The following is a 23,995-nucleotide window of genomic DNA, read 5'->3' on the forward strand; positions in this document are numbered from 1 at the left end:
TTCCTCTGTAGCATTTTGTAGCAGATCTCACATTTATTATTTTGTCTGTGAACATTTCATATGTAGCTCCAAATGATAAGGGCTCTTTAACAAAAAAAATAACCACAAAACCATTACCACAGCTAAAATATAATTCTTTCCCATCACTTAACACTAGTCAACGTCCTCATTTCTGATTTTCTCATAGTTTTTATAACTGCGTGTTTTCGCAGTTCATAACCACCTCCCTTTGCTCATGCAGAAGAGTGTCCCACGGTCTGAATTTTGTGCTCTCATTCCCATGTGCCATTTAATAGGTTCCTCTGTATTTCTTGTAAATTCATCATTGAATCCAGAAACTTAGGCTTATTTCAATTTGAGGGTTGGGGGACTGACTTCATAAGGGGTTTCGTGTTCTTCTGTCAGGGGACCTATAATATCTGGGTGTCTTTCTCTTTGAGATGGCAGCAGCCATTGATATTCAATATTAAAACCTGTTGATTAATTAGGGGTTGCAATCTGATGACATTCTAAGGCTGTCATTCCTTCTTCATTTGCTAACTTGGAAACACTGTTGATTACTCCTCTTTGGTTGTCCAGTGGAAAAGTTCATGCAGGAAATGCTTGATTCTTCCCCTGTATTTATGTTCTCCGAGTATCAAGGGGTTCACTAGTAGCAACCAGTTAGAGTTTTAAATGTGTGGATTTAAACACGGTGCGTTTTGATGCACAGTAGTCATTATTTTTGATGGTGTTCCATCCCTGGCCAGTGGCAGCCCTTTGGGCGGGCGTCCGAGCCCCTGAGAGGACCCTGGGGACCCCTGGCAGCCTCCTGCCTACCTGGGATAAGGGGCTGTTCGAGGCGCACCTGGAGTTCGTCATCCCCAAGGAGCCCTGGCTCCTCTTACTGGAAAATGGTACCTGGAGACCAGTTTGGCACTAAGAGTGCTTATGACCACTGGACCGGCCATTCTTTGTAGCGGGCAGTGGCATTTTTCTAACTCTCTGCCTGTACTGGGTATCCGTGGTTGGGAAGCACAGACATCCAGGACAGAGGCCAAGTTCTGAGGCTGACTTACCGGACCTCCTGCCAACAGGCCCCTGCCCGCCCTTTCATCCTTGACCTGCCCTGGGTCGTTCCCGGGCCCTACATTCTGGCCCCGCCCCCAGCTTGGGGTCGCCCTGGCTTGCCAGGATGGTCGAAGCCTGTCCCTTGTGGCTGGAGTGGATGGAGCAGGGCAGAGGGGTCTAGGAGAGGTGTCAATCATACCAGACCTGTGCCATTAAAGGACTGGGAGTGAAATGGCAGCCCCCGGAGGGCTGTGAGCAGAGCAGCGGCACGGGCTCACTCAGGTCTTTAAAGGGCTCTCTGACTCTGTGTTGGGAACAGACTACGGGGGGCAAGGGTGGGAGCCGGGAGCTCTGACGGGGGGCCCTGCAGCAGGTCCCCTGAGAGCTGATGGTGGCCTGGCCACGTGGAGGCAGTGGCATGGTGAGGGTGGTGGGATCGGAGGCCCATCGTGAGAGAAGAGTTACGGTGACCCCAAAGTGTTGGCTAGAGCCATGGGAAGGATGGAGTCAGCGGAAAGCTGTGGGCGGCTCATTTGGGGTGGAGGAGAGCTTAATTTTAGGTGCACTCAGCTGGAGGGGCCCATCAGTCGTCCAAGTGGAGATGTTTGGCGGGGGGAGGGTGTTCAGGTCGGAACTTTGTGAGGAAGGTCTGGACCAGAAATAGAAAACAGGGAGTTGTCAACATAGAGCTGGTATTTAGAGCCATAGGTTGGAGGAGCTCACTAAGGAGAGGTACGTGGATGGAGAAGAGGTGACACCAAGCACTGAGTCCTGGACCAAGGCTGCTCCACATTCAGAAAAGATGAGGCCTCAGCATCTTTGGGACCTGTCTAGAGTTGATGAGGCAGAGCAGGGCAAGGCTAGTCCCAGAAGCCAGTGGAATTTTCCAGCCATGTGTCTTGTTAGATGCTTACGGTCCGTTCGGGAAGAAGAAAAAAGCCCAATGGACGCCCATTTTCATTCCGGTCATGCAGACGTTCCCTGTTGCTGGACCTGTACCAGGAGTTTTTTGTGTTGGAAAGGAAATGTGAGTGTGGCTCCCTGCGTTGACATGACAAATGCTCCTTACATATACGCCTTAACGCAGCTGCCACTCACGAGGGGCTGGCCCCGTCCCTTCGCGTTTTGTCTGCATCTCTGGGAATTAGCGGGGCCTTTTCATTGCCCATCTTGACGTCAAATGACCAGCCTTTGGAAACACCTCTTTTACGCACGAAGACTTTATTGAGTTTTCCAGAGCTGGCGCGATTCTCGTCTGAAATACGTTTTTTTCTTTCCGTCCTGCCTGGAATTCTGAGGAGGGAGGAGGTGGCGCTGTCCTGGGTGTCGCCTACCACCCGGTGCTCCTGGCTCAGCCAGCACCATCCTCACCGTTCCCACCTCTGGGCTGACTTTCTGCCAAGTGCAGCTTATTAAAAACAACCCGTCCTCATCGGGCTCTGACGTAGCCCGCAGGAAAGGCTGATCCTCCGCTCAGTCCTCCTGTCTGAGTTTCTCAAGTCAAGCAGAAGGCTGTGACTGTTTTCAAACAGGGCCTGGGTGATTGGCGGGTGTGGGGAGGGTGCGGCAGAACTGCCTGGACACCGCTCATCGGACCGCAGGGTAATTCAGCCTGGGCCGCGGTTGCCCAGGGGACCTGGGAACCTGAGAAGGGCTCCCCCTTCCCTTCCCAGCGAGAAGGGGAGTCACTGACCTAAGTTAAGGCGATGACTAGATTTGGCTTCTGGAGGGCAAAGAAGACTTGCCCTGCTGGTCAAGGGTTGGAAGCAGTTCCAGGTCAATGTGGACCTTCACAGGCAATGGGGTCCTGCCAGGGACTTCTTAAAGATGGGCGTCCTTCTCCTCTAACCCATTTTCTGGGAACCTCGCTGGCCTCTCCGCCCCTCTGAAGCCCTCCCGTGGCCACACTTGGGTGTCTTCTCTATGGGGTTGGGGAGCTTGGCAGACCCACAGCCAAACGTGCTCAGCACATGTTTGTTGGCCGTCTCAGTGTGTCGCGCTGTGTTCCAGCCGTGGGAGACGGCACAGTGAGCCGGAGAGGCACAGTCCCGCCCTCCCGGAGTATGCCTTCTGATTACAGGAAATATTAAAAACACATAAACAAAAATTTTAATGAAGTAATGAACTCACACTAGCTGTGACTATCCGTTATTAGTTGCTGTGTAAGAACTTACCTCAAAGCGTAGCAGTTTGAAACAACCATAAACATTTATTATCTCACAGTGTTGTGGGTCAAGATTTGCAAATGGTTTACTGAGGTGCTCCCAGCTTCAGGTCTCTCAGGAGGTGATCCCACGGGGCTGGCCGGGGCTGTGGGCACCTGGAGGCACAGTCTGTCTTCAAGGTCATGTGCGTGGCCGGCAGGCCAGTCAGGCTGTTGGCAGGAGGCCTTTACATGTGGACCTGACAATGGGACCCCTTGAGTGTCCTCATAGTATGGCTGGTGTTCCTCAGAGCGAGTGACTCGAGAGAGCACGGTGGAAGCTTCAGTGTCCTTTACAGTCCAGCTCCTTCCTGCCACGCCCCTGATGTCGTCATGGTTGGCCAGGTCAGCCCTGCTCAGTATGGAAGAGGCTTCTCAAGACCACGAACAGCAGGAGCGAGGTTTTAGTCAGACCTCCGCTTTTAGTAATGGAGACGGGCAATGAAATGAGGTAACAACAAGCGAAATCACATATCAGGAAATGATAAAAGGCACTCCAGGCCATTCATTGGCCCAGAACTACAGAAAAGAGCTTGAGATCAGTCAGCTATCGTCTGGCTTTAGATAAGCCTGGTTATCCGGAAACTGTGCAGTGAAATGATCTGGTATGCCGCGCCAGGGGAACTAAGTACTCTGCTTCTTTTATTCGTGATAGAAGACAAATACCCAGTCTTTCTGTGCCTGCTGTGATCTTCCAAAAGAGGGAGGGCGGAGAGAGGGAGTCACTCTAGAGACAGACATAGAGACCTTCGAACCGTTGGTGAAGCCAGACTCCAGGAGCAGGGGACCTTGGGAAAGTGCCACTTATAAAATGGGTCCTCCTGGGTGTGCACCATGCTCCCAGACAACACAGCTCTCCTTGAAGCTGCCGTGTTCCTAATGACGTCGCCCCTGAACCCCAGGTGATTGGAGCGAGGAGGAGCCTGTGACCTTTCTTTGGGTTTTATAGATGTGAGGGAAAGTCCTCTTATGGTAGAGAAGGCTTAAAATAAAACAACCTGGGAGCCATCGACTGCCATGTTTTCTGCCACTGGAGCAACACGTCTCAGTCAGCACTGAGAGAATGAGGCCAACACATGCATGCATACATGTGAACGTGTGTGGATGAGAGTGGGTTCCAGAAGTGCCCGTGCCCCAGTTCTTGGTGCTCTAAGCCCAGGTGCATTTCTGTTCTCCCCGCATTTTGGTTGATCAACCCATCCTTGGATTCCAGGAGCCAAGAGATGACAGTTTTGCCTGAACTGGATTATGTTGGGATTCTTTCCTCTTAGAACAAAAAGAGTAACAGGGAGAGTCAAAGACCTTTGCCTGACAAAGAAATGCTGCTGGGGGCTGGGGGACTGGAGGAGGAGAAGCAGCTGGGCAGGGGCCGGACGGGCAGAGCCCCTCAGGGCCACGGGTCTCAGGGGGACAATGAGGCAGATGGGAGGTGACAGCACAGGCCCTCTGTCAGCTGCTGGTGGATTTATCACCTCTGGGGTACACCCTTTCCCTCCCTCCTTCTTTTTAGCTTTTGCCCCAGCCAGGACGTGTCTCACAAGCTAGTGGCTGTGGTCCTGTCAGTAAAGGTCCCGGGTCACCCTGGGGCCACTCCTACCATTCAGTCTATACCCCAGTGTGGCCAGCTGTCTGCTCCTCCTTCCCTTCTTTCTGTGGTCCTGTCCCATCCATCTCCCTATGGGGGCCAGTGAATCCCTTCCTGATCAGACCTAAGTGGGCTCCTCAGAAGGCAGCTGGAGGTCAGAGAAGATGGGTCTTCAAAAAGGGGACGCAGGAACCCATAGTGCCCAGGGAGGGAGCCAGCAGATCACTACCTGCCCTCTCGCCGGCCCCGCAGCAGGGGCACATGGAGACACCCCACCCCCCAGACCACATGGTCGGCACAGGCGAGATGGCAAAGCCAGTGGGGGCAAGTTGGGTTTTCCTCCAGAAAGGGCCATGGCAAGCAGCTCTGCCAGCCAGGCACGTCGCTTGTCCCCACTGTGAGGACACTGGAAAAGCTGACCACATCAGTAATTACAGGAGCCGGAGGAGGCGAGACCTCAGAGCATCTCTGACTTCATCTTCCTGCCAGGGCAGCAGAGGGTCTCCCGGGGGAGGGAGGTGACGTGACATCTGAAGCCAGCCAGAGGCCGAGAGGAATCCGACCCAGACTCTCTGCTCTTCGAACCAGTTTCTCTGGACACACGGCAGGTCCCTTTTTACCAGCTTGCAACTTTTACGTTTTAAACAATCATCTGAGGGAAATACGTCTTAAGAGAGCAGACGCCTTTTCACCAGCATTTCCTGAGGCTGATGGCGCTGTTAGAACCTGCCAAGGGGATGAAATAGTAGGATTGTAAACAAGGGTGTACACAGGTGTTTGTGCTCCTTGGCAGCTGCAGGTACATAAATAATTCTTTTTGCCTTAAACTCAGTGTAGTTTATGCTCTTTGTGTTAGGGCAGCGTCTCCTCCTCCAAGGCTGTTCCTGTGCTTGGCATGAGTCACCGAGCCAAGCGCAGGCTCATTGGATGGCCTCCCTCGGCGAGCACCTCGGGCAGAGAACTCCCCTCCGAGAGGATTGGCACAGGCGCCCTTTGCTGCTCTGGCTGTTCAGGTTGAGCTCCGGGCAGCAGAAGGTTTTGAATGGGCGTTCCAGCAGAGGGGACAGTATGTGTCCCCTCTGTTGAGGGTGGGGACAGACCCCACCACCCTCTCTGTTAGGAGGGCGCTCTCTGACAGAGGGAGGTCACAGGGCCATGCCTTGCATGTGGCTTACCTCTCTTGTCATTAAAGCCATTGTGTAGCTGCCACTTCCCAAGCCAGCTCTAATTGTAACATCCTGGGTTGGTGGCCCAGCCTCTTCTTGGCTGCTTACGTTTTCTGGTTGAAGCTGATCTCAGCAGCTCTTGCCCACGACCTGGGTAAGTGTGGTCCCCCAGTTGTGGGTTTCCAGGTGGTCCCCACCTCAGGGAGTGTGACCAGCCTGAGCTCTGCTCACCCCGCTGGGCTGCCATCGTGCCTCCTCTCTGCAGGTGGCCTCTCGGGACATGTCTCCCATGAGCCCCTCTTGGGGGACCACTGTGGAGACATGGCCTGTCACTCCAGGTGACTTAATCAGGGTAGAAAGCCCGGCTGGAAGCTGTCTGTTGGTTGTCTGCCTCCCAACACAAATGCTCTTCAAGTGGTGGTGACCTGATGTGGACTCTCAAAGAAAGGCCTTTTGATCCCCGGCCGGGATGCCTGTCCCCGCGTGCTCCCGGCTGCCTCCCTGTGGAGCTGTGGCGCCCAGCCACCCAGCCAGGCCTCTGCTGGGAGGCAGCTGACCTGAAAGTGATGTTATTTTCTTTTAACCTGAGTTTTAATACCTAGAGCAATAATATTTTCAGCTGGTCATTGAGGCTGATTAGTGAGTCTGAGGCCTCCGTTTGGTTAAATAGAGCTGCCTTCACAGATATATTTTGGGACGGTGCAAATCCAGGATTCTGCATGGGCTCGAGTTACCCCAAGAGGTGGTCTGGGCCTTGCAAAGCAGCCTGGGTACGTTCGCAGGGCGCCAGACCACGGGGCGGGATGTCAGGACAGCGGACACTGGGTGCTTCTCTCCTTACTCAGGGGAGAGGGTGGTCGGCTGTGCTGTGGCCTCCGCCCCCAGCCCTGTGGCTCGCTGGCTCTGCAGCGTTTGAACTGGTCATGTTTGGTTTCTGAGAGTTTCTGTTCCTTCGTCTGTAAATTGGGACTCATAATACCTGCCTTGCAGGGTGAGTCTGTAATCTACCCCATGCTGGGTGGAGGTGTGTGCTCGTGTATGTATCAGTTTTGGGGGATTGTTGGGGAGCATTGAGGGAGAATATAGCAGGAAGAAAGAGCTACCTTCTCTCCTTAAATGGTCTCAAGACATCACAAATCAAATAATCAAGAAGTGACCGATCCTATAAGGCCCATCCTAATGGCGGGGAGGCAAGGGCCTTTGGAGGGAGGGGTGCGGAGGTGGGGGGCGGGGGCCCCGCGAAGGTCAGGAGGCCTGCGCTTCTGCGCTGGCTCGGCCTCAACCAGCGGTGTGGCCTTAGGCCGGTCCTTCGCTTCCGTGAGCCCCGGCGTCCAGCTCTGTAAAGTCAGTGGTTAGGTTCCTTCCCGAACCACCATCCCGCAGTCCTGTGATTCAAGTGGTCATAGCTTCAGTGTTTCTTCCTTGGAGAAAACCGTGGAGTCTTGATTCTCCACTAGAAGAAAAAGGTGATAAAAGGAAGCTCACTTGCCTTGGATGGAAACAGGCCTGGCTGCCTCTGTGGACACTGCAAGCACCACCCGCGCTTCCCCTTTTCCAGGAGGGTCTTACAGGACGGCCTGTCTCGACTGGGTTGAGAGGCTGCCTTGAGCCAGGCGGAAGGCGTGGGGCACCTACTTCCACAGTGAGACAGAGGGCGAAGGCGTGTCGATCGGTCTGTGCCGATGTCACTGTCTTTGTCTCTTTTGAAATAGCTATACTTTTGGACCGAGGCTGGCAAACCCTTGGATGGTAGATGTTGAAGTTCCCTTGTGTAAATGAGAAAGGCACACTTGCTTACCCAGGCGTCTTGTGGAGTCCAGATCTTTCCTCCACTTGGCGAGTGTGGCAGGTGTTGGGAAAGGAGCCCGTCTTGGGTCAAGGGAAATGAAAAAGCCTGCCTTCCTGAGGCCTCGCCCCTTTAGGGCTAGACCCCGCTGGCTGAGTCTCCGACCTGGAATCCTGAATTCATCGCTGCTGTCGAGGAAGAGCTCTGGGCTTGGAGGTCCAAGTTCCAGCCCTGCCACCTCCTCTGAGGACCCCCACCCTGCCCTTCACACACAGATGAGGGGGTGTAATGGTAGCCCCCACCGCCCTCCCATGTCGCTACCTGGGCTCTTTTGAGGTTCGGGTAAGAGCGTCTGAAAATCTCTGTATGTTCACTTTGTGAGCTGAAAATCTGCAAAAAGTAAGGCATCCCCATGATTGTCTTCTCTTGTAAGGTGTCATAACAACAATGGTAACCAGTACAGCAACTGTTAATTGAGTATTTATTACGTGCCCAGCTCTGGGCTAAGTGAGAGCTTTACTAAGTTCTAGCTGCACAATCACCCTACAAGTCAGTGCTTTCTCCACATGCATTTTATAAAGGTTAAGGAAATTGTCTAAGGTCATGCAGCTTGTAACCTGCCTGACCTAACGCAGCTTCTTGGGGGTGGGCCTTCCAGTTTGGCGGCTTGTTATTTTCCAGTGTCTTCCTTTGACTTATCTTTGCTGGTGGTTCTCAGCCCCAGCTTCCTGGTACCTCAACATCTCAACCCCGGCTGCCTGCATGCCCAGCCCTCGTCCCCAGAAGGTCTGACTTGAGGTGGGGCGGGGTGGGGCCCGAGCACTGCCGTTTGCTCCCCAGGGATCCTGATGTGCAGCCGGAAGGAAAGCCACTGTCCTAGGCACGTGTCTACGAAGGTGCAGCGTAGGCTGGACGGGATGTCTGGTCTTCCGCCCTCTCTGGGCCTCACTCCCTGCCCTGTAGGAGGAGGGGACTAGTCAGGTTACCTCCAGGGCGTCTTCTCCGGGGACCTCGAAAGTTCTGCAAGTATAAGGAGCTCAGAAGCAAATCTTTTATTCTTTTCCTTCTTCTCTTTTAGGCAGAATATGAAGTTACTCCAGATGAAAAACTGGGAGAAAAAGGGAAGGAAATTATGACCAAGTACCTCACCCCAAAGGTAAGAGGCACCCAAGCCCCCCAGCAGGAGTGGGGGCCTGATGTGGGAATATGGGCTCCCAGGTCTGCGCCAGGCTGTGCAGGCAGCTGGGAAGCTCTGCACTGGTGGCTGCCATTGGTCTCAGAGGGCCAGAATCCCCATCCTTCCCCAGAGTGCCCACGCCGGACAGGGCCGAGACAGGCGGTCCAGGCCAGGCCAGCAGGGGGACCACGAGGGGTCGGTGTGGTGCAGAAGCGTTCGGGGGTGATGGGAGGTGCAGGGGGTGGCACAGGCTGTGTTGGCAGAGGTGATGTTGGTGGAACACGGAACAGTGCACCGTGTTCTGAAGCTGGTTCTGGAGTGTACTGAGGGTGAAGGGCCGTCCCGCCCCCTCGGGAGCACCCCATCGTGGCTGAAGGGAGAGAGGGACGGCCCCTTGCCCGCCTTCCAACCCTCCCCGCCTGCCCCTGCCCTCCAGGATCCTGGTGGCGTTGCTTCCCTGGAACTTGTGTCTTCTTACCCCCAGCTTGACGGATAAATGTGTTCTCCATCCATGTCAAAGAGCCTGGCCTGGGAGCCAGGGGTTCTAATCCCAGCTCTTTTACCCACGCAGTCATATTCCCTCACTGGGCCTCAGTCTCCCTTTCTTAAAAGTGGCCCTCCCAGCCCGACCCGCTTCCTGGAGGCCCTGAGAGCCTGAGATGAGACCTGCATGCAAACAGCTTCGCGTGTGTCCTGCACCCCTATGGGCCAACGGTGGTTCCCTCCTCACTCAGGACCTGCACCCCATGGGCTCCAGCCCTCTAGGAAGGTGCTCCTCCTGCCCCAGGCTGCGGGTGGATTAAAGTCACCATATCCCACATCCTGTGTGATGGGGTCCTGGCTGTCCGTCCACCCACACACAGCATGGAAGGGGTGGCAACACCCAGGCCTGTAGGTCAGGAGACGGCCCCGCCCCTAACTTACCATGAAACCTTGATCTTCCCCTGCCCGGGCCTCCATGGCCTTTGCTGTAAAAGGGGCGAGGCTTGGCCACATGATCTCGGAGGTCCCTGCAAACTGGACGACCACAGACTCTCTCTCTGCCGAGGCCACACTGAGGGAGTGACGGGTGATTCCCAACAGGAACCAAACAATGGGAAGCCCACGGTGGGAGACGCTTCTCAGCAGGGAGAGATGTGTGTTGGCAGTGAGACATAGAGACTCCCAGGATGTGACTGACACTTAGCCCCTGAGGAAGGGCAACTCCAACCCAGCTAAGAGTTTGCATGAGTCGGTTTTTACTGAGCTCGATTCAAAAGGCCCTGCCTGCCTGCCTGCCCCTCGGGGGCGGTAACCCCTATGGCCTGTGTCCCCCGGTGGTTGCACTGGGGAGGGAGGCACGGAAGCCAGTGCTGCAGTTCCCTGGGCGGGCGTCCACCCCGGAGCAGGTGGGGTTGTGGTCGGAAGGATCCAGGTCACGGGCAGCAGCCCCTCCCGCCGCAGCCGGGCTGCCGGAAGCCTGCACCCTGGTGAAGGCATCCAGGTGACACGAGGGGCTGACCCACGGCAGCTCCTCCACCCCGGTGGGTGTAAGAAGGGTGGCTCGCTGGCCGAGCGCCTGCAGGAGCTAGCCGTGGCCCGGCTGCTCCTGTGATGGCCCTCGCGTCGGGGAGACGACAGACAGACAATCCTGCTCACAGGTGGCACGGCCCAGGGGAGGGGACCTGCACCAGGCGCAGCTGGCGGGCCTTCGGCCGCCCCCGGCGAAGCTGGTTTCCACAGCGGCTCAGCGATGCCCGCCCAGCTCTGCACCCCCCTCTTCGGGGCTGCGCACCTGCTTGGGTCCCCTCCAGACAATGGCCACTGTCATGAATTCAGGACCCGTTCTGTGCTGGCACCGTCTCACCTAGGCCTCGTTGTTACCGTGTGACGGGATTCTGTTGGCTCCACCTTAGAGGCGAGCGTGGGAGGCCCAGGAGGGACTGTCACTGTCCCAGGTCTCACACCTGGGACCGAGCCCAGGTAGGGGTGACCAGGAGCCCTGTGTCCCCTGCGGTGCCCTGCCTCCCACCCCCGCCCCCTCGCTGCTCACTGCCCCCGTGCTGCGGGTCTGCGGCCCGGCCCATCTCCGTGAGGTGAGGTGGATCTTTGCCCGGCCTCACCGGCCTGTCTGCCTACCCACGGGCTGCCGCAGGGCTGCTGCTTCCCTTGCTCCCGGCCTTGGCCCGCCTCGTCCTCAGGTCTCTGCTCGCAGACCCCCAGGCTGGGTCCTCCAGCCTCTGTGCCCTGCTCAGTGCTGGCGGGGAGGGGCCCAGCCTCCCCGTCCACTCAGATGGTTTTACAAGTGCCTCCAAGCTTGCCAACATTTTTTCCCAAATACTCCTCAGTTTTTAAAATTTAAACCACACCATATGTTGTGGCCCAGGGGCTGGGGGTGGTGGTCGATGGGGTCCCATGGGGCAACTGTTTTCCTACAATAAATTTTGCACTGCCTTCCCAGCCCTTCCTGTGGCCGCTCCCTCAGGAGCCTGCTTTCCTTCTCAGCCCTGCAAACGCCCCAGGTGCTGGGGCGCAAGGGGTTGGGAGAGTGGCCAAGGCCCCAGCACTGGCTGAGGCCTTGGGACAACCTTCAGAGCCATTGTCCCCAAGTCCTGATTGTCCTTACCCTGGGCCCTCTCAAGATGCAGCTCAGGTGTCTCGGCTCCAAGAACCATTTTCCAGAGGGTAGGCCATAGGAACCTGGTCGCTGGAGAGGCTCTGGGAAAAAAACACCCGTGTGGTCAATTATGTGTACATAACACTGCATGCGACATCTCCCCTCCTGAAGATTCAGGGGACCTGAGAGCACGTTAGGGGCTCTATGAGGTCCTGCAGTGAAGAAACCTGTATGACTGCTAACAAAATATTTCCCAGACTCATACGACCATAAAACCTTCTCTCCTTTTTCAAACTTCACATCCTGCTACACATCCCGGGGTCTGCCGACCGGGTCTCCTCCTGCTCCACATGCTTCCTCCCGGGACCGGCCGCAGCCCCACCCTGGCTCCACCATGCCCTTCCTCAGCCTCATCTGGACATCTGCACCTCACTGTCTTTGCCCAGGCTGTCCCCTGCACGGCCCCTCACCTGCAGGTGTGGCCGCCCCCACCGTCTTCCCCTCTGTGTCCCTGCCCAGCCCGGCACCTCCGGCCGCACAGCCTCCCCGCCTCCGGGCACAGCTCCTACCGGGGTCGTGCTGCGAGTGAGGCTCTGCTGCGTGTCCTCACGTCCACATGGCCAGCGCCTGCGTGGTTTGACGGCGGGTTCTGAGGAGCCCGCCTTGCAGGGGTGACAGCGTATCAACAGATCAGCCAGACACACTGTGACATAGCAGCGGTGGAACTGTGCAGGGGAGGTGGGGTGGGGCTCGGGAGACTCTGTCGCAGACCAGCCTGGGCGGGCGAGCCGGGGAGGCTTCTGGGAGGTGATGTGGCTGGACCAGAGACGAGGAGGAGGAATCAATGAAAGGAAAGAAGGGCCTTTCATGGGCAAAGGTTAGAGTTCTCACCTAGGGACATCACCCCCTCCAGGGGATGTCCCATTTGGCAGTGTCTGGAAATATATTTTTTAAAGATTTTATTTACTTATTTTTGGAGAGGGGAAGGGGGGAGGAGAGAGACAAACATCAGTGTGTGGTCACGTATCACACACCCTCTACTGGGGACCTGGCCTGCAACCCAGGCATGTGCCCTGACTGGGAATCGATCCAGCGACCCTTTGGTTTGCAAGCCAGCACTCAATCCCCTGAGCCACACCAGCCAGGGCTGGAGATATGTTTTATTGACACATGTGGTAGGATGTACTACTAACATGTAATGGATATGGGCCAGGGGTACTGCTGAACATCCGGCAGTGTACAGGGTGGCCCTGCAGCAAAGAATGAGCTGGCCTCAAATGCCCGTAGTGCTAAGGCTGAGAAACCCTGGTGCAGAGGTAGGAAAGGTGCAGGGTGGTCAGCTGTGTAGGAGAGGAAGGTAGAGGGATGGGCCCTCCGGGCAGCAGGGCCTGGAAAACCACATCAGGGGCTTTGACACCGTTCCAAGGGCAGTGGGAGCTACTGGGGCTCTGCTTGCCGTTTGCAGTTTAGGAGGAGGAGAAAGGAGACGGGGAGAGGCCGGAGGCAGGAGACCATCCAGGGACCTGAGCGTGGGGGTGGTCACTGAGTGGGTGCGGGCCCAAGAAGGACTGGCCACCCGGGATGGGGTCATTGCTATAGGCGGCAGGGTCACTGGCTCGTTGGGCGGAGGTAATGGCAGCTGCTCCCTCCGGGTGTCCCCAGCCCAGCACAGTGTGGACGCGAGGCTCTCGTTCATGGCCAGGTGGTTTGATGAAGGCAGTGAGGGGCCCTGGGGGGCTTCTACCGTGGGCTCTGTCCTCTCCTGCCTCATGTCTCTTTCTGGAGAACTGACACTTGGCTGGCTTGTGTCCCCCAGTGTCTGACTTGGGGTGTTTGCTGGGAGTCTGGCTGGAAAGTCCCCACTTAAAGTCCTAGTGTAAGCCCAACACTGAATTCTCGGCCCTCGTGGGGCGATGCTCTTCAAACCCACAAAGTCCCCTCCTTGGATGATGCCTGGAGCCCTGCGTCAGTTGCCCGTACACGGCCAGCTTTGCTCTGGGGTCTGGGGTGGGCTTTGGAATGGGCCGAAGGCTGTTGCGATCTGACACAGAGGCAGCAGAATGCTGCGAGAAGGTGCATTTTAGAACCAGGTAGACCTGGGTTGGCAGCCAGACTTGGCTCTGAGCTGTGTAGCCTCAGGATAGTCACTTAACCTCTCTGTGCCGCAGGCTACTCATTTGTCGCATGGGCAGGGCAGTGATGGGGGTCACAAATACCAGCAAGAGCAGAGCCCAGGAGCTGGTACATATTACACACTCACTCAGCATTGGCTGTCATCTGACGGTCCCCTCCCTTGTCTGCCCTTTCAAAATTAGGCTGTTGAATGAGGAAATCATTCAGACGTGAACGCCCGCTGTGGAGTTGTGAGAGGCCAAGCAGGGGTCTGGAGGGCCCCCAGCCACGGAGGGCTGGCCAGAGAGGCTGGACTCCTTAAAAGGCAAGGCATTAGTCAGCCCAGGCTGGTGCGGCTCAGTTGGTTGGAGCGTTGTCCCATAACCAAAAGGTTGTGAGTTCGATTCCCAGTCCAGGTGTGTATTGGATACAGCCAATCAATGTTTCTCTCTCACATCGATGTCTCCCTCTTTCCCTTCCTCTCTCTCTAAGAGCAATGGGAAAATGTCCTTTAGTGAGGGGAAAAAAGAAAAAAATTAAAGGCAATGTGTTAGTCAGGACGTTTAATGCTAGCAGCCACAACAAACAAACCCAAATCTCAAGGGCTTCACACAATGACAGAGATTTCTTTCTTATGCACCATCTGATTGGGTCTTCAACTCTCCTGGGTGAACACCAGCGTCCTGGCTGCCTTTATGGCTCCACCGTCTTGAAGCTGTTGTCGCACAGGCATCACCGAAGGGGAAGAGAAGGGTGGCAGAGGCACATGAGCCTCGGCCTGGAGTGACATGTCACTTCCTCTCCCAGTCCACTGGCCCACGCGCGGGGCTTTGGGGTTTGGGGGAGCACGTGCAGCGTCGTGTCCTCCCTGTGTTCACCGCCCAGCCCCCAAGCGGAAAACATTGTCTGTGGGGCAGGCTGCTGTCTGGGGCTGGTGAGGCGGCCGGGAGCCTTAGAGGCTCGTATTTCATTCTTTTATGTGACTGAATAATATTACATTGGAAGGATAGGCCATATTTTGTTTATCTTCTCGTCAATTGACAGATTCTTAGTGGCGTGCCTTAGAGGCGGCCTCAGGCTTGCCAGCTCCGAGAGGCTGCCCAGGGGCCGCTGATGGAGGCAGACGTGTGTGCGGGGCTCTGCAGAGATCTGGACAGCTCACCGGCCAAGTAGGTACCTGCAGACTGGAAGTGATACAGGCGACAGGTATGCAGGGGCAGGGGTGCTCTGAGCTGGGAAATTACTGATAGTGATCATGGGATCCTGAAAACAGTATTGCGTACTGTCATCGTTCATCCCTATAGACTTCACTTTTTAAATACTAGCTTTGTGGAAATGTCATTTGCGTGCCATAAAAGTCGCCCTTTTGAAGTGTGCGGTTCAATGGCTTGTGAAATATTGAGTTGTATAGCTATCGCCGTCACCTGATTCCAGGACATTTTATCACCCCCAATAGAAACTCTGTGCCCAATAGCAGCCACTCTCCGTTTCCCTCTCCTCCCGGCCCTGGCAACCACTAGCCTACTTCCTGTGTCTATGGATTCGCCCGTTCTGGACATTCCACATGAACAGAATCGTACAATGCAGGGACTTTCGTGACTACTTATTTCACTTAGCATGTCTTCGGGGTTCATCTATGCTATAGCCTGTATCCGTATTTCATTCTTTTATGTGACTGAATAATATTACATTGGAAGGATAGGCCATATTTTGTTTATCTTCTCGTCAATTGACAGATTCTTGGATTGTTTCCACTTTCTGGCTTTTACGAATAATGCTGCTATGAACATTCATGTACAAGTTTTTACATGGACACGTTTTCATTTCTGCTGGGGATACACTTAGGAGTGGGATCGCAGGTCATGGGGTAACGATGTTTGATCATTTGAGGACCTACCAGACTGTTCAAAGTGGCAGCGCCTATTGACATTCCCACCAACAGTGTATGAAGGGTCCGACCTCTCTACATCCTCCTCAATACTTGATATTTTCTGTCTTTTTCATTTTTTTCATCCTAGTGGGTGTGAAGTAGTTTCTCATTGTGGTTCTGATTTGCATTTCCCTAAGGACTGAGGATGTTGAGCACATTTTCATGTGCTTATCGGCCATTTGTATGTCATCTTTGGAGAAACGTCTATTCAAATCCCTTGCCCATTTTTAAATTGGATTTTTTATCTTCTTTATGTTGAATTTTAAGAGTTCTTTGTATGTTCTGGATACTAGTTCCTTTTCAGATGTATATGATTTGCAACTGTTTTCTTCCATTCTATGAGTTGTCTTTTTCTTTGTTGGTGATGTCCTTTGAAGCATAAAGATTTTAAATTTTTAGAAACTCAGATTTAGTCTTGTGACTTGTTTTTACTTGGTCTTATCTGTCCTTGTAAGAAGGCCTCAGTTTGGAGGGGCGGGACAAGGTGTGTATGGGGATAAGTAAACAAATCCTAGTGCACATTAGGCCTGTGAATCTGTCTCCCTCTGGAAAACCAAAGCCCAGTTGCCTGTTGGAAACAGTTGGGCCAGGCCTGATCCTCCAGGAATGTTACAGCCCTTCTGCTCATTGGCATGGCGACGTTCTTGAGGCCCTCTCTGTCCAGCACCGCCATGGCGCCCCCTTTTTCCAAAAGGGCCTGCCTTTTTCACTGAGTGATTCAATATTTCATTATGTCCCTGCCCCTCCATCTTCCCAGCAGCTCCCCAAGATGGTTATCAGTGTGCCCATTTTACAAATCAGGCAACCGAGGTTAGGGAAGGGGCGAGGCTGGCTTAGAGTTATGGAGGCACGCCTAAGCGGGGCCCTTGAGTATCCTGCTTTGGTGGCGTTGTTGCTGTGGTTCATTTTAATTAGGCCCAAGAGCAGCTGGGCCAGGCCTCCAGCTTGGAGCTGCCCCTCCCCATCCCCATGGCCTGGCAGGTGGTTCCAGTGGAGTCCTGAGCAGCTCAGATCTGGTGGGGGGTGTTGCCGACAGGGCCCACGTGGGTTTCTCCTGATGGGGACGTGGACAGGTGTGTTGGAGCAGGCTTCTGACCGGAGCCCCGTCCTGAGAGGGTGCCAGGAGTGCCCCAGGCAGGCCGCCCTCGGAGAGCAGGTCTTGCTGGAGGTCCGCTGGCAGGATACTGTTCTCTGGGCACTCCACAGGCGCTTGCCTCTTTGTTTCTATAACAATGATAGCGTAAGGCGGGGAAGTTTGTTCTTGTTGGGGAGGGGGGGAAATTACCCATCAGCCCAAGTCCCTGCACAAAAGAAACCTATTCCGAGCGCTTGTTTGGCTCTCCAGAAAACATCCACCTTTTAAAAAGTAAAGAGTTTGAATGAAAGGAAATAGCAATTCCTCTAAGCTCCCTTCTCTTCGGACTCCGGCTCGCAGCCTCCCTTCACCGGTCAGCGGCGCAGGGTCTGAGATGGCCCAGGCAGCCTGGCTGCTCAGCGGGGCCAGTCCCCCGCCCCTGGGGCAGTTCGCCGCTTCAGTCTGTGTCCTCAGTTTCCCAGGGCAGCCCAGCTCCGCCACTTCCCAGCCGTGCATCCTTGGAGCCTCAGCTTGCCCGTCCGTGCACAGGGACGATGGCAGGGGTGCTCACATGGGCTCGTGGCCTTTGGTCCTTCTCCAGATACCTTCGCAGTGAAGTTTTTGCTCTAACTGCATACCACCCATACAATAATTTTTGTGACATTTTTCTCTAAACCAATCCATCTTTTAACTGAAAATAAAATGAGCGTGAAAAGGAAACTTTGTATCAGGAACATATATGGAAAACCAGTATTGATTTGTCACACACAAAGGTGACTGCAAAAATTGACATCGAATTCTAGCTGGATACTCTTTTGCCTGCCTAAGGCTCTGAGCCTGAAGCCTCCTTCCTGAGAATTAGAGATGGTAGCGAGATGGCAGCGCCACACTGAGACTGTCTTCTTGAGGCTGGGAGGCTTGAAGAATTCAAAGGGGCCTGCCTTTTTCACTGAGCGATTCAATATTATTTCATTATGTCCCTGTACCTCAAAGACCACCTCATCATCTTTGGAAAATGCTGGGCTACCTGTCTCCTTCCCAGCCCTGATGCCTTTTAGAAACGAGGGCTCCCTGGAGACATCTAGACAGTGTGACCTAAAGCCAAGAGCACTGGACGAGAGGTCAGGCTTGTCCTTTGATCTCCCTTTCTGGGGTCTGCAGCCTTGGGGGAGCTGACGTAGAGCCTGCCTAACCACCCGACCAAGGTGGTCTCCGGGGCAACCTAGGGCACAGAACAAGGGTGGCTTAGGCAGATAAATCCCTCTGCCCCGAGTGCGTGCCCCGTCCTCTGTGGGGCCTGGGCGCCCAGCCACTGGCCCTAGAGCCACTTCTCATCTCTGCTAAGACAACTTGGCCCTTGCCTGTCCCCCGGCACCCAGAACAGCCTTTCCACCTCATTGTCAATGAGTCTGATGAGCCTGGAGTCCGCCTTCGCTTGAGCCGGGCTGAGCAGGCCGAGCAGGGCCGGCAGGGCAGCGGGCCAGCCCGGCCCCGCACCCTGGCTTTTCCCACTTCCCATCACGGCACTGCTAGAAGACAGGGTGAAGGAGGGTTGAAAAGAAAACTTGAGAAAGGGACTGTTCCTGGAGTTTTCTCAAGCCGCAGTGGGGGAGGGGCAGGGGCTGGGCCTCTTTCTCTTCCATTTTTAGGAGCAGCAGAGAGAGGAAATCAAGACAAATAAGGCCACATTTGGGCTCACTAGCTGTCCTGGGTCAAGACAGAAGAGAGCTAGCATTTATTGAGCAACTACTGTGTGCCTGGAACTTCATGTTTTATGTTTAACTGGGTTCTCAGAAGAGCCAGCTGAAATGATAAGAAATGGGGGTCAAAGAGGTTAAGTAATTGCCCAAGAACCCCCAGCTGGGGCCAGAGTGGGGCACAGAACCCAGGCCTGGCCTCTTCCCACACCCCTCACATCCAGATGCCCCCTCTCTCTGGGCCTCGGCTTTGCCCTGGGCAGAGTGGGGACGGAGGTTGGCCAGATGGTGTCTGAGAGGCCCCGCCCACTGTAACCACCTGGAACAATGATAAAACCTGCAGGCCCAGGACCAGCTCTCACTCTCTGCCAAACACAGTGTTGTCTTCTCAAAAGGCAATCAAATCAGCGCCACCCCCACCGAGGTGCTTCAGGGACGAGTAGATCCAGGAGGGCAGGGGGGCCAAACTGAGGGTGTGCATGCCGGCCGGTCCCTCCTGGCCCCATCCAGCTACTGGCCCTGAACCTGGGCACCGACTTCCACTTTGCGCGGGGTCCTTAGCATCTGTTCCTGTCGCAGTCTCCCCACACAGCATTTTAAGCAGCCATGTAATTGTCCTTCAAATGACATACTTTATTTTCTCCCCCAACCTTTCCTGGAAAACAAATTCTCTTTGCCCAAAGCCTGATCTTTTTTCTGCCCCTGATGTTCCTGAGACTGACGCGCCAGCTGGGGCTCCTCACAGCAGGCCCGAGGGTGCCCGTCTGGGTCCCTTTTCCTTTCTCGTGACCTTCCAGGTCAGAAAATTGGATGTCCCTTTGATGCTGGTGGAGCCAGCTCTGGCTCTGACCCCCGCTCCCATGTGTGTATAGTATTTCCTGCCCAGAGTTCCCCTCCTTACAGAGGCCGGAGACAGAGGAACCAGCAAGAGGCTTCCTGGGGACACCCCCGACCCCCAAACTCTGCCCTGGGTGAGCAGTGATGCTGGCCCCCGTGGGGCCTGTGCTGGGCTCACCCACATGTGGCCCGACAGGTGGGCCTTGGGCAGAGAAATGACTTCATGGGGGAGGGGAGTCAGTTGAATTCCCTGGATCTCCCTGCCCGCCCCCCCTTCACTCCCAAGCCCTATGAAACGAAATCTTCACTGGAGAAAAGTCTTTCAAGGCCAAGATATTTCCAACACAGCTTCAAGAGAAGCCGCTGTGGAGGCCATGGAGCGAGAGGATGTCCTGAAAGACAGAAAGTTGGCTCACCGCGCCCTCGCCCCTCACGCGCAAGGAACGAGGGGCGCTCCCTGCCCGGAGCATCCTGCACCCCAGCCCTTTGGTCCGAGCTCCGCTCGAGAATCACCTGCGTGTGGCTGCACCGACTCAGAGGAGAGCTGGGTTCAAGCCCCTCTCCGGGAAGAACACCCACGTCTCCGGGCCCCTGAGAGCAGCCCGCGGCCGGTATAAACAGCACATTGTCCCAACGCGCACTCTGGACCCGGGGGTCAGGACTGGGGATTATCGGATTGACAGAGCCCGGCTGGCCCCTCAACTCCCTCGCCAGGCGCATTTCATTTTGTTAATTATCATCTTTTGCTTTTGACATAAAGAGTCAAGGTCTGGGTCAGGGTTGCTTGTGTATTTTCCTCTCTTTCTCATTAAAGTTGCCCAGGCCTTAGGGCCCCGGGCTAAATTCTGCCAGTGCTTGACAACATCCTCTCGCTTCCTGACTCCTGAAAATCCTTCATCTGGATTTCTGTGAAGCCACTTGAACAGCAAAGGAAATAAGGGTCAAGACCCTCTAAGTCCCAAACTGCCTTTCCCTTCTCGAAGGGTTTGGTTCTTTCCCAAGGGCTGTGTTCCCCACTCTGCTGACTCAGGGACCGTGACACCTTGTGACCCAGGGCGACCAGTCAGCGGTGCCATGGGAAAGGGCTAGAAGCCCCTCACTCAGGTCTCCTGGCCTCATGGCCGCCCCGTCTGTGATCTCTGGGAGCCCAGAGTGTGTTTGGGGTCCTCAAAGTAATCTTAAACCCTGCCATCTTAAATTTGCCCAGGGAAGTGTCCATCTGCCATAGATCTAGTATTCTCAGAACACTTCCTGGTGCGCAAATGCCAAGAGTCGAAGGAAGAAGGGCTCCTTCTCACTACCCAGCCAAGTCCCCTTCAACCGTCGGGCTTTGGCCAAACCTCATCTCAGCCACAAATCCTGTGTCCAATGTGGTGTCCCTCCTGGGGGCCACCACACTCAGCTGCCCTCAGTCCTCATCAGCCTTGAACTCCCACCATTGGCCAAGTGAGTTGGTCCATGAGGTCCCTGGGGTGGAGCTCATGGCCTGGACACGCAGGAACCTGTGTGGCTGGCAGACCAGATCAACTTGACCTCAGCAGGAGAAGTGATGGGCTCCTTGCTTTCTGACTGGTCGCAGCAGAAGCACCGCCTGTGGCCCCACTTGCAGACACAGCGCTCATGCCTCTCAAGGTCTTCCTGGCCTGGCAGAGTAGCCAGCTATCCCCGGGGTCACCCCCAACTTGGTACAAGAGATCGTTGCTCAAAGACTTAGGGAGATCGCCTGCTGGTTGCATGTATCTACTTTGTCATGGAATTGCGGGCCTCACAGGGGCCCCGGGACAGCCCCCAACACAGTGTCAGGGGGTCGGCCTTCCTCACCTGCCCATGTACTCACAAGAGACCCCAGAGAGCCCGTGAGCCCCTCAGATTTGGTCTTTGACAGTTCGTCGTGGAAAGATCAAGGTGCCAGTCAGGCTCCATCTTCCTAAAGATTTGATGGCAGTCGGCCAGGAGGGGGCCCCCTGGCTGTCCCTCTGGAGAAGGGCCCTTTCGAGGCTGAGTGCTGTCAGAGGCAAGGGAAGACCCAGACTTTGTGAGGCTGAAGCTGAGGTAACTTGGGGAGTGCCCTCTTTAAGAACAGAACATTAGGTACACAGGCAAGTGTTTCCTGAGAACAGGCAAAGAAATCCCAACAAATGGCTGGAGCCTCAGAGATCCAGGTCCTTTTCCTGGGCGAGCTCCCGGTACTGGAAGTGCTTCCCAGTGACATGTGGCTCCCCTTCCCACCGAGACCTCTGTAGCTCCCAGGGCTGCAGGCCAAGGGCCCTAAAAAAAGCTCAAGTTTCCTCTGCTTCAGGGCGCTGCCCCTGTTGGGGGTCACGTGCACCCTGACGGAAGCAGGGAGCATCACTTTCCCTTAGAACTTACGAAGGGCACAGTGAGTCCCTGACGGGGGCGGGGGTGCGCTTGTCATTTTTCTGGTTTCTGCCCCCAGGCCCTCTGGCCACCAGCTGCCTGTCCGGCCGTGTGTCCCTGCCCAGTGCGGCTGCATCTGGCGCGGTGCTTGGCCGAGCAGCCTGCCCGCCGGGCTGACCATGCAGATGCCGGGGGGGAGTCGGGGGTGTTTCAGCCGAGAGCTGCAGGACACAGGCATCAGGTCCCGAGTGGAGGGGATGGTGACCCCATGGCATGTCACTTGTGAGCATCTGGCTGGGCTCATTTACGTTTCCCCAGTGGCCGGGAACACAAAACCCTGCCCTTTCCCTTTGGTCCTGTTCTTGTCTGGGGCTCGGGTCTGCTGCCCGGCCGGGCACAGACGGAGGAACTGGCCCAGACGGACACGGCGCGGCGCTGGCTTCTCCGCAGGGCACTGAAGGTTTTGATTAAGAAAGTGGAAGAACGGAGCTTTTTCTTCCCTTCAGACAGACCTCCAGTCCTCCCTTGAGCGAGGAGATGCTGTCCGAGGCTGCCGCTCAGCAGCTCTCCTTTGTCTCCCTGTTGTGATTGTACGAGCAGGTTTCATTTCCAGCCAGGTTTGGGGGTGGAATGGGCCCCGCTTCTCCCCTTCTCTCAGCCCTGCGTTCTTCACCCAGTTGCTGTCCCTGGAGTCGAGGGAGCCGGGCTGAGTCAGTTCATGGAACTCGGAACCAGCCAACTTGAGGGCAGGGAGAGAAAATCGAGGAGAGGGGAAGCCCCCAGTGGCTTGGGTAGTGTTTGGAGGGTCCTCTTAGTCACCTGGCCCAACTCCTGATTGTACAGATGGTGAATTAGTCTGGATTCTTGGCAGCAAGTGGCAGACACTTAATCCAGTTGCTCAAACAAAGGAAGAATTTATCGGAAGGGTGGGGGATATGATTAAGTGAAACTGTGAGAAAGGCACGGCTGTATCTGGGTGGAGGGACCCTGGTACCAGGACGCTTCTCCCAAGGTCAGCCCCAGGGTCTCCCCCTGCTGACCACCCCCAGGCCTCCAGCGCACCGTTTCTGCCTGAGGCAGGCACTGCCACCAGCTGTGACTGGGAAAACCCCCCAGAACTCTGGTTGGCCCCGTTGTCACACACGCAGGGGGTAGACCAGATGACCTCAGGAAGGTGCTTCTGATGGACAGTCCCCCTAGCTCTCCACCTCCCTCCCTGCCCTGTGAGCGTGCATGGGAGCACACATTCATTCCATACCCATACGGAACACCTCAGCATCGGAACATCGTTCTGGGGAGCCACCGAGGTATGAGGTTGTGAGAATACGCACATCAAGGGGCCGAGAATGTCAGGCCAGGCCCCCTCGCGGGGCCCACACCCAGAGCCTGGTTCCCACCCCCACCCGCACTCACGGCTAGGCCCTGGCAGCTCCGTGTGTAGGGCTTCCCGGGGAGAGGGGAGGCAGTGTGGGAGCACCCCTCCCCCTTCCTGTCCTGGGAGAGAAATGGGGGTGCCCCCCCCAGAAAACAGCTACCTCCACCCTGGTATGAGCAGGGTGGGCAAAGCCTAGGCGGCCCCTTGTTTGGAGGGAAGGGGAAACCCTGGAACCTCTTTCTTCCAGAGTGTGTTGCCTCTCCCCTGCTCAGCTCCTCCTGAAAGCCTGGTCTGTCCACATTGGGAAATTGCAAATAGTTTACGTGGGGAATGTCAGCTGCCCACATATGAAAATATACACATCATTAAGGCCTAAGTGCTTGCGTCTGGAGATAGAGCGGACAGTCTCCTGGGCTGACCTTTTGTTCGCTGATGGGACCGCCGCTAATGAGCGCCGCACTCCTCGGTGGGATGTTTTCGTGTGTTGAAGCGAAGCATATGTTGGCCATTAGCCTTTGTGTGTGCGTGTTTGGAGCGGGGACGCTGACGGCGCTGCACAGGCAGCACTTGCCAAAACAGGCAGAGTCGCTGAACCTCGCTCTCCGGCCCCGTGTGCCTCCACGAAGGGCTTGCTCCTCAAGGCCAGAGTCACACCCCCCTCCCGAGGCCTGAGACGGACTCTGGCATCCTGGGACGACGTGGTGGTGTTTCGGGGGAAGGCTCTCTGACCAGGATGCCTGGGACTGGATCCTGTTTTCACTCCCATGCCAGCTGTGTGACCTTGAGCAAGTTATGTAACTTTGCTGAGCCTGTTTCTGCATTTGTAAAATGAGGATGATAATAATAAAGTTGACCCTGAAAGGATGAAAACAGATAGCCTTTGTCAAGCTCCTAGGATTTAACATGTAGTAGGTGCTCAGGAAAGGGCAGCGACTGTGACAAGGACAATTGTGGTGGGGGGGGCGGAATGTTGGGTGGAGGGTCCCGCCTGCTCAGAGACTCACCTTCGATGAGGTTATTAGAAGTGGGTCCTGAAGCCTGGGTGGGA

General features: G+C 55.5%; 1 protein-coding gene across 2 annotated transcripts in view; it reads left to right on the top strand.

Moving 5' to 3' along the window:
- GRK5 (G protein-coupled receptor kinase 5) overlaps window positions 1-23,995 on the top strand; it is a 191,109-nt gene that overhangs the window by 137,275 nt on the left and 29,839 nt on the right. For both annotated transcript variants that reach the window (XM_054581596.1, XM_054581597.1), the window contains one exon: window positions 8,869-8,946. In XM_054581596.1, coding sequence (XP_054437571.1) covers window positions 8,869-8,946 — 78 coding nt within the window. The remainder of the gene's footprint in view (window positions 1-8,868; window positions 8,947-23,995) is intronic.

This window comes from Pteronotus mesoamericanus, unplaced genomic scaffold, assembly GCF_021234165.1.
Source record: "Pteronotus mesoamericanus isolate MK-2021 breed Mesoamerican mustached bat unplaced genomic scaffold, CSHL_Meso_final contig_657, whole genome shotgun sequence".
Classification (NCBI taxonomy): domain Eukaryota; kingdom Metazoa; phylum Chordata; class Mammalia; order Chiroptera; family Mormoopidae; genus Pteronotus; species Pteronotus mesoamericanus.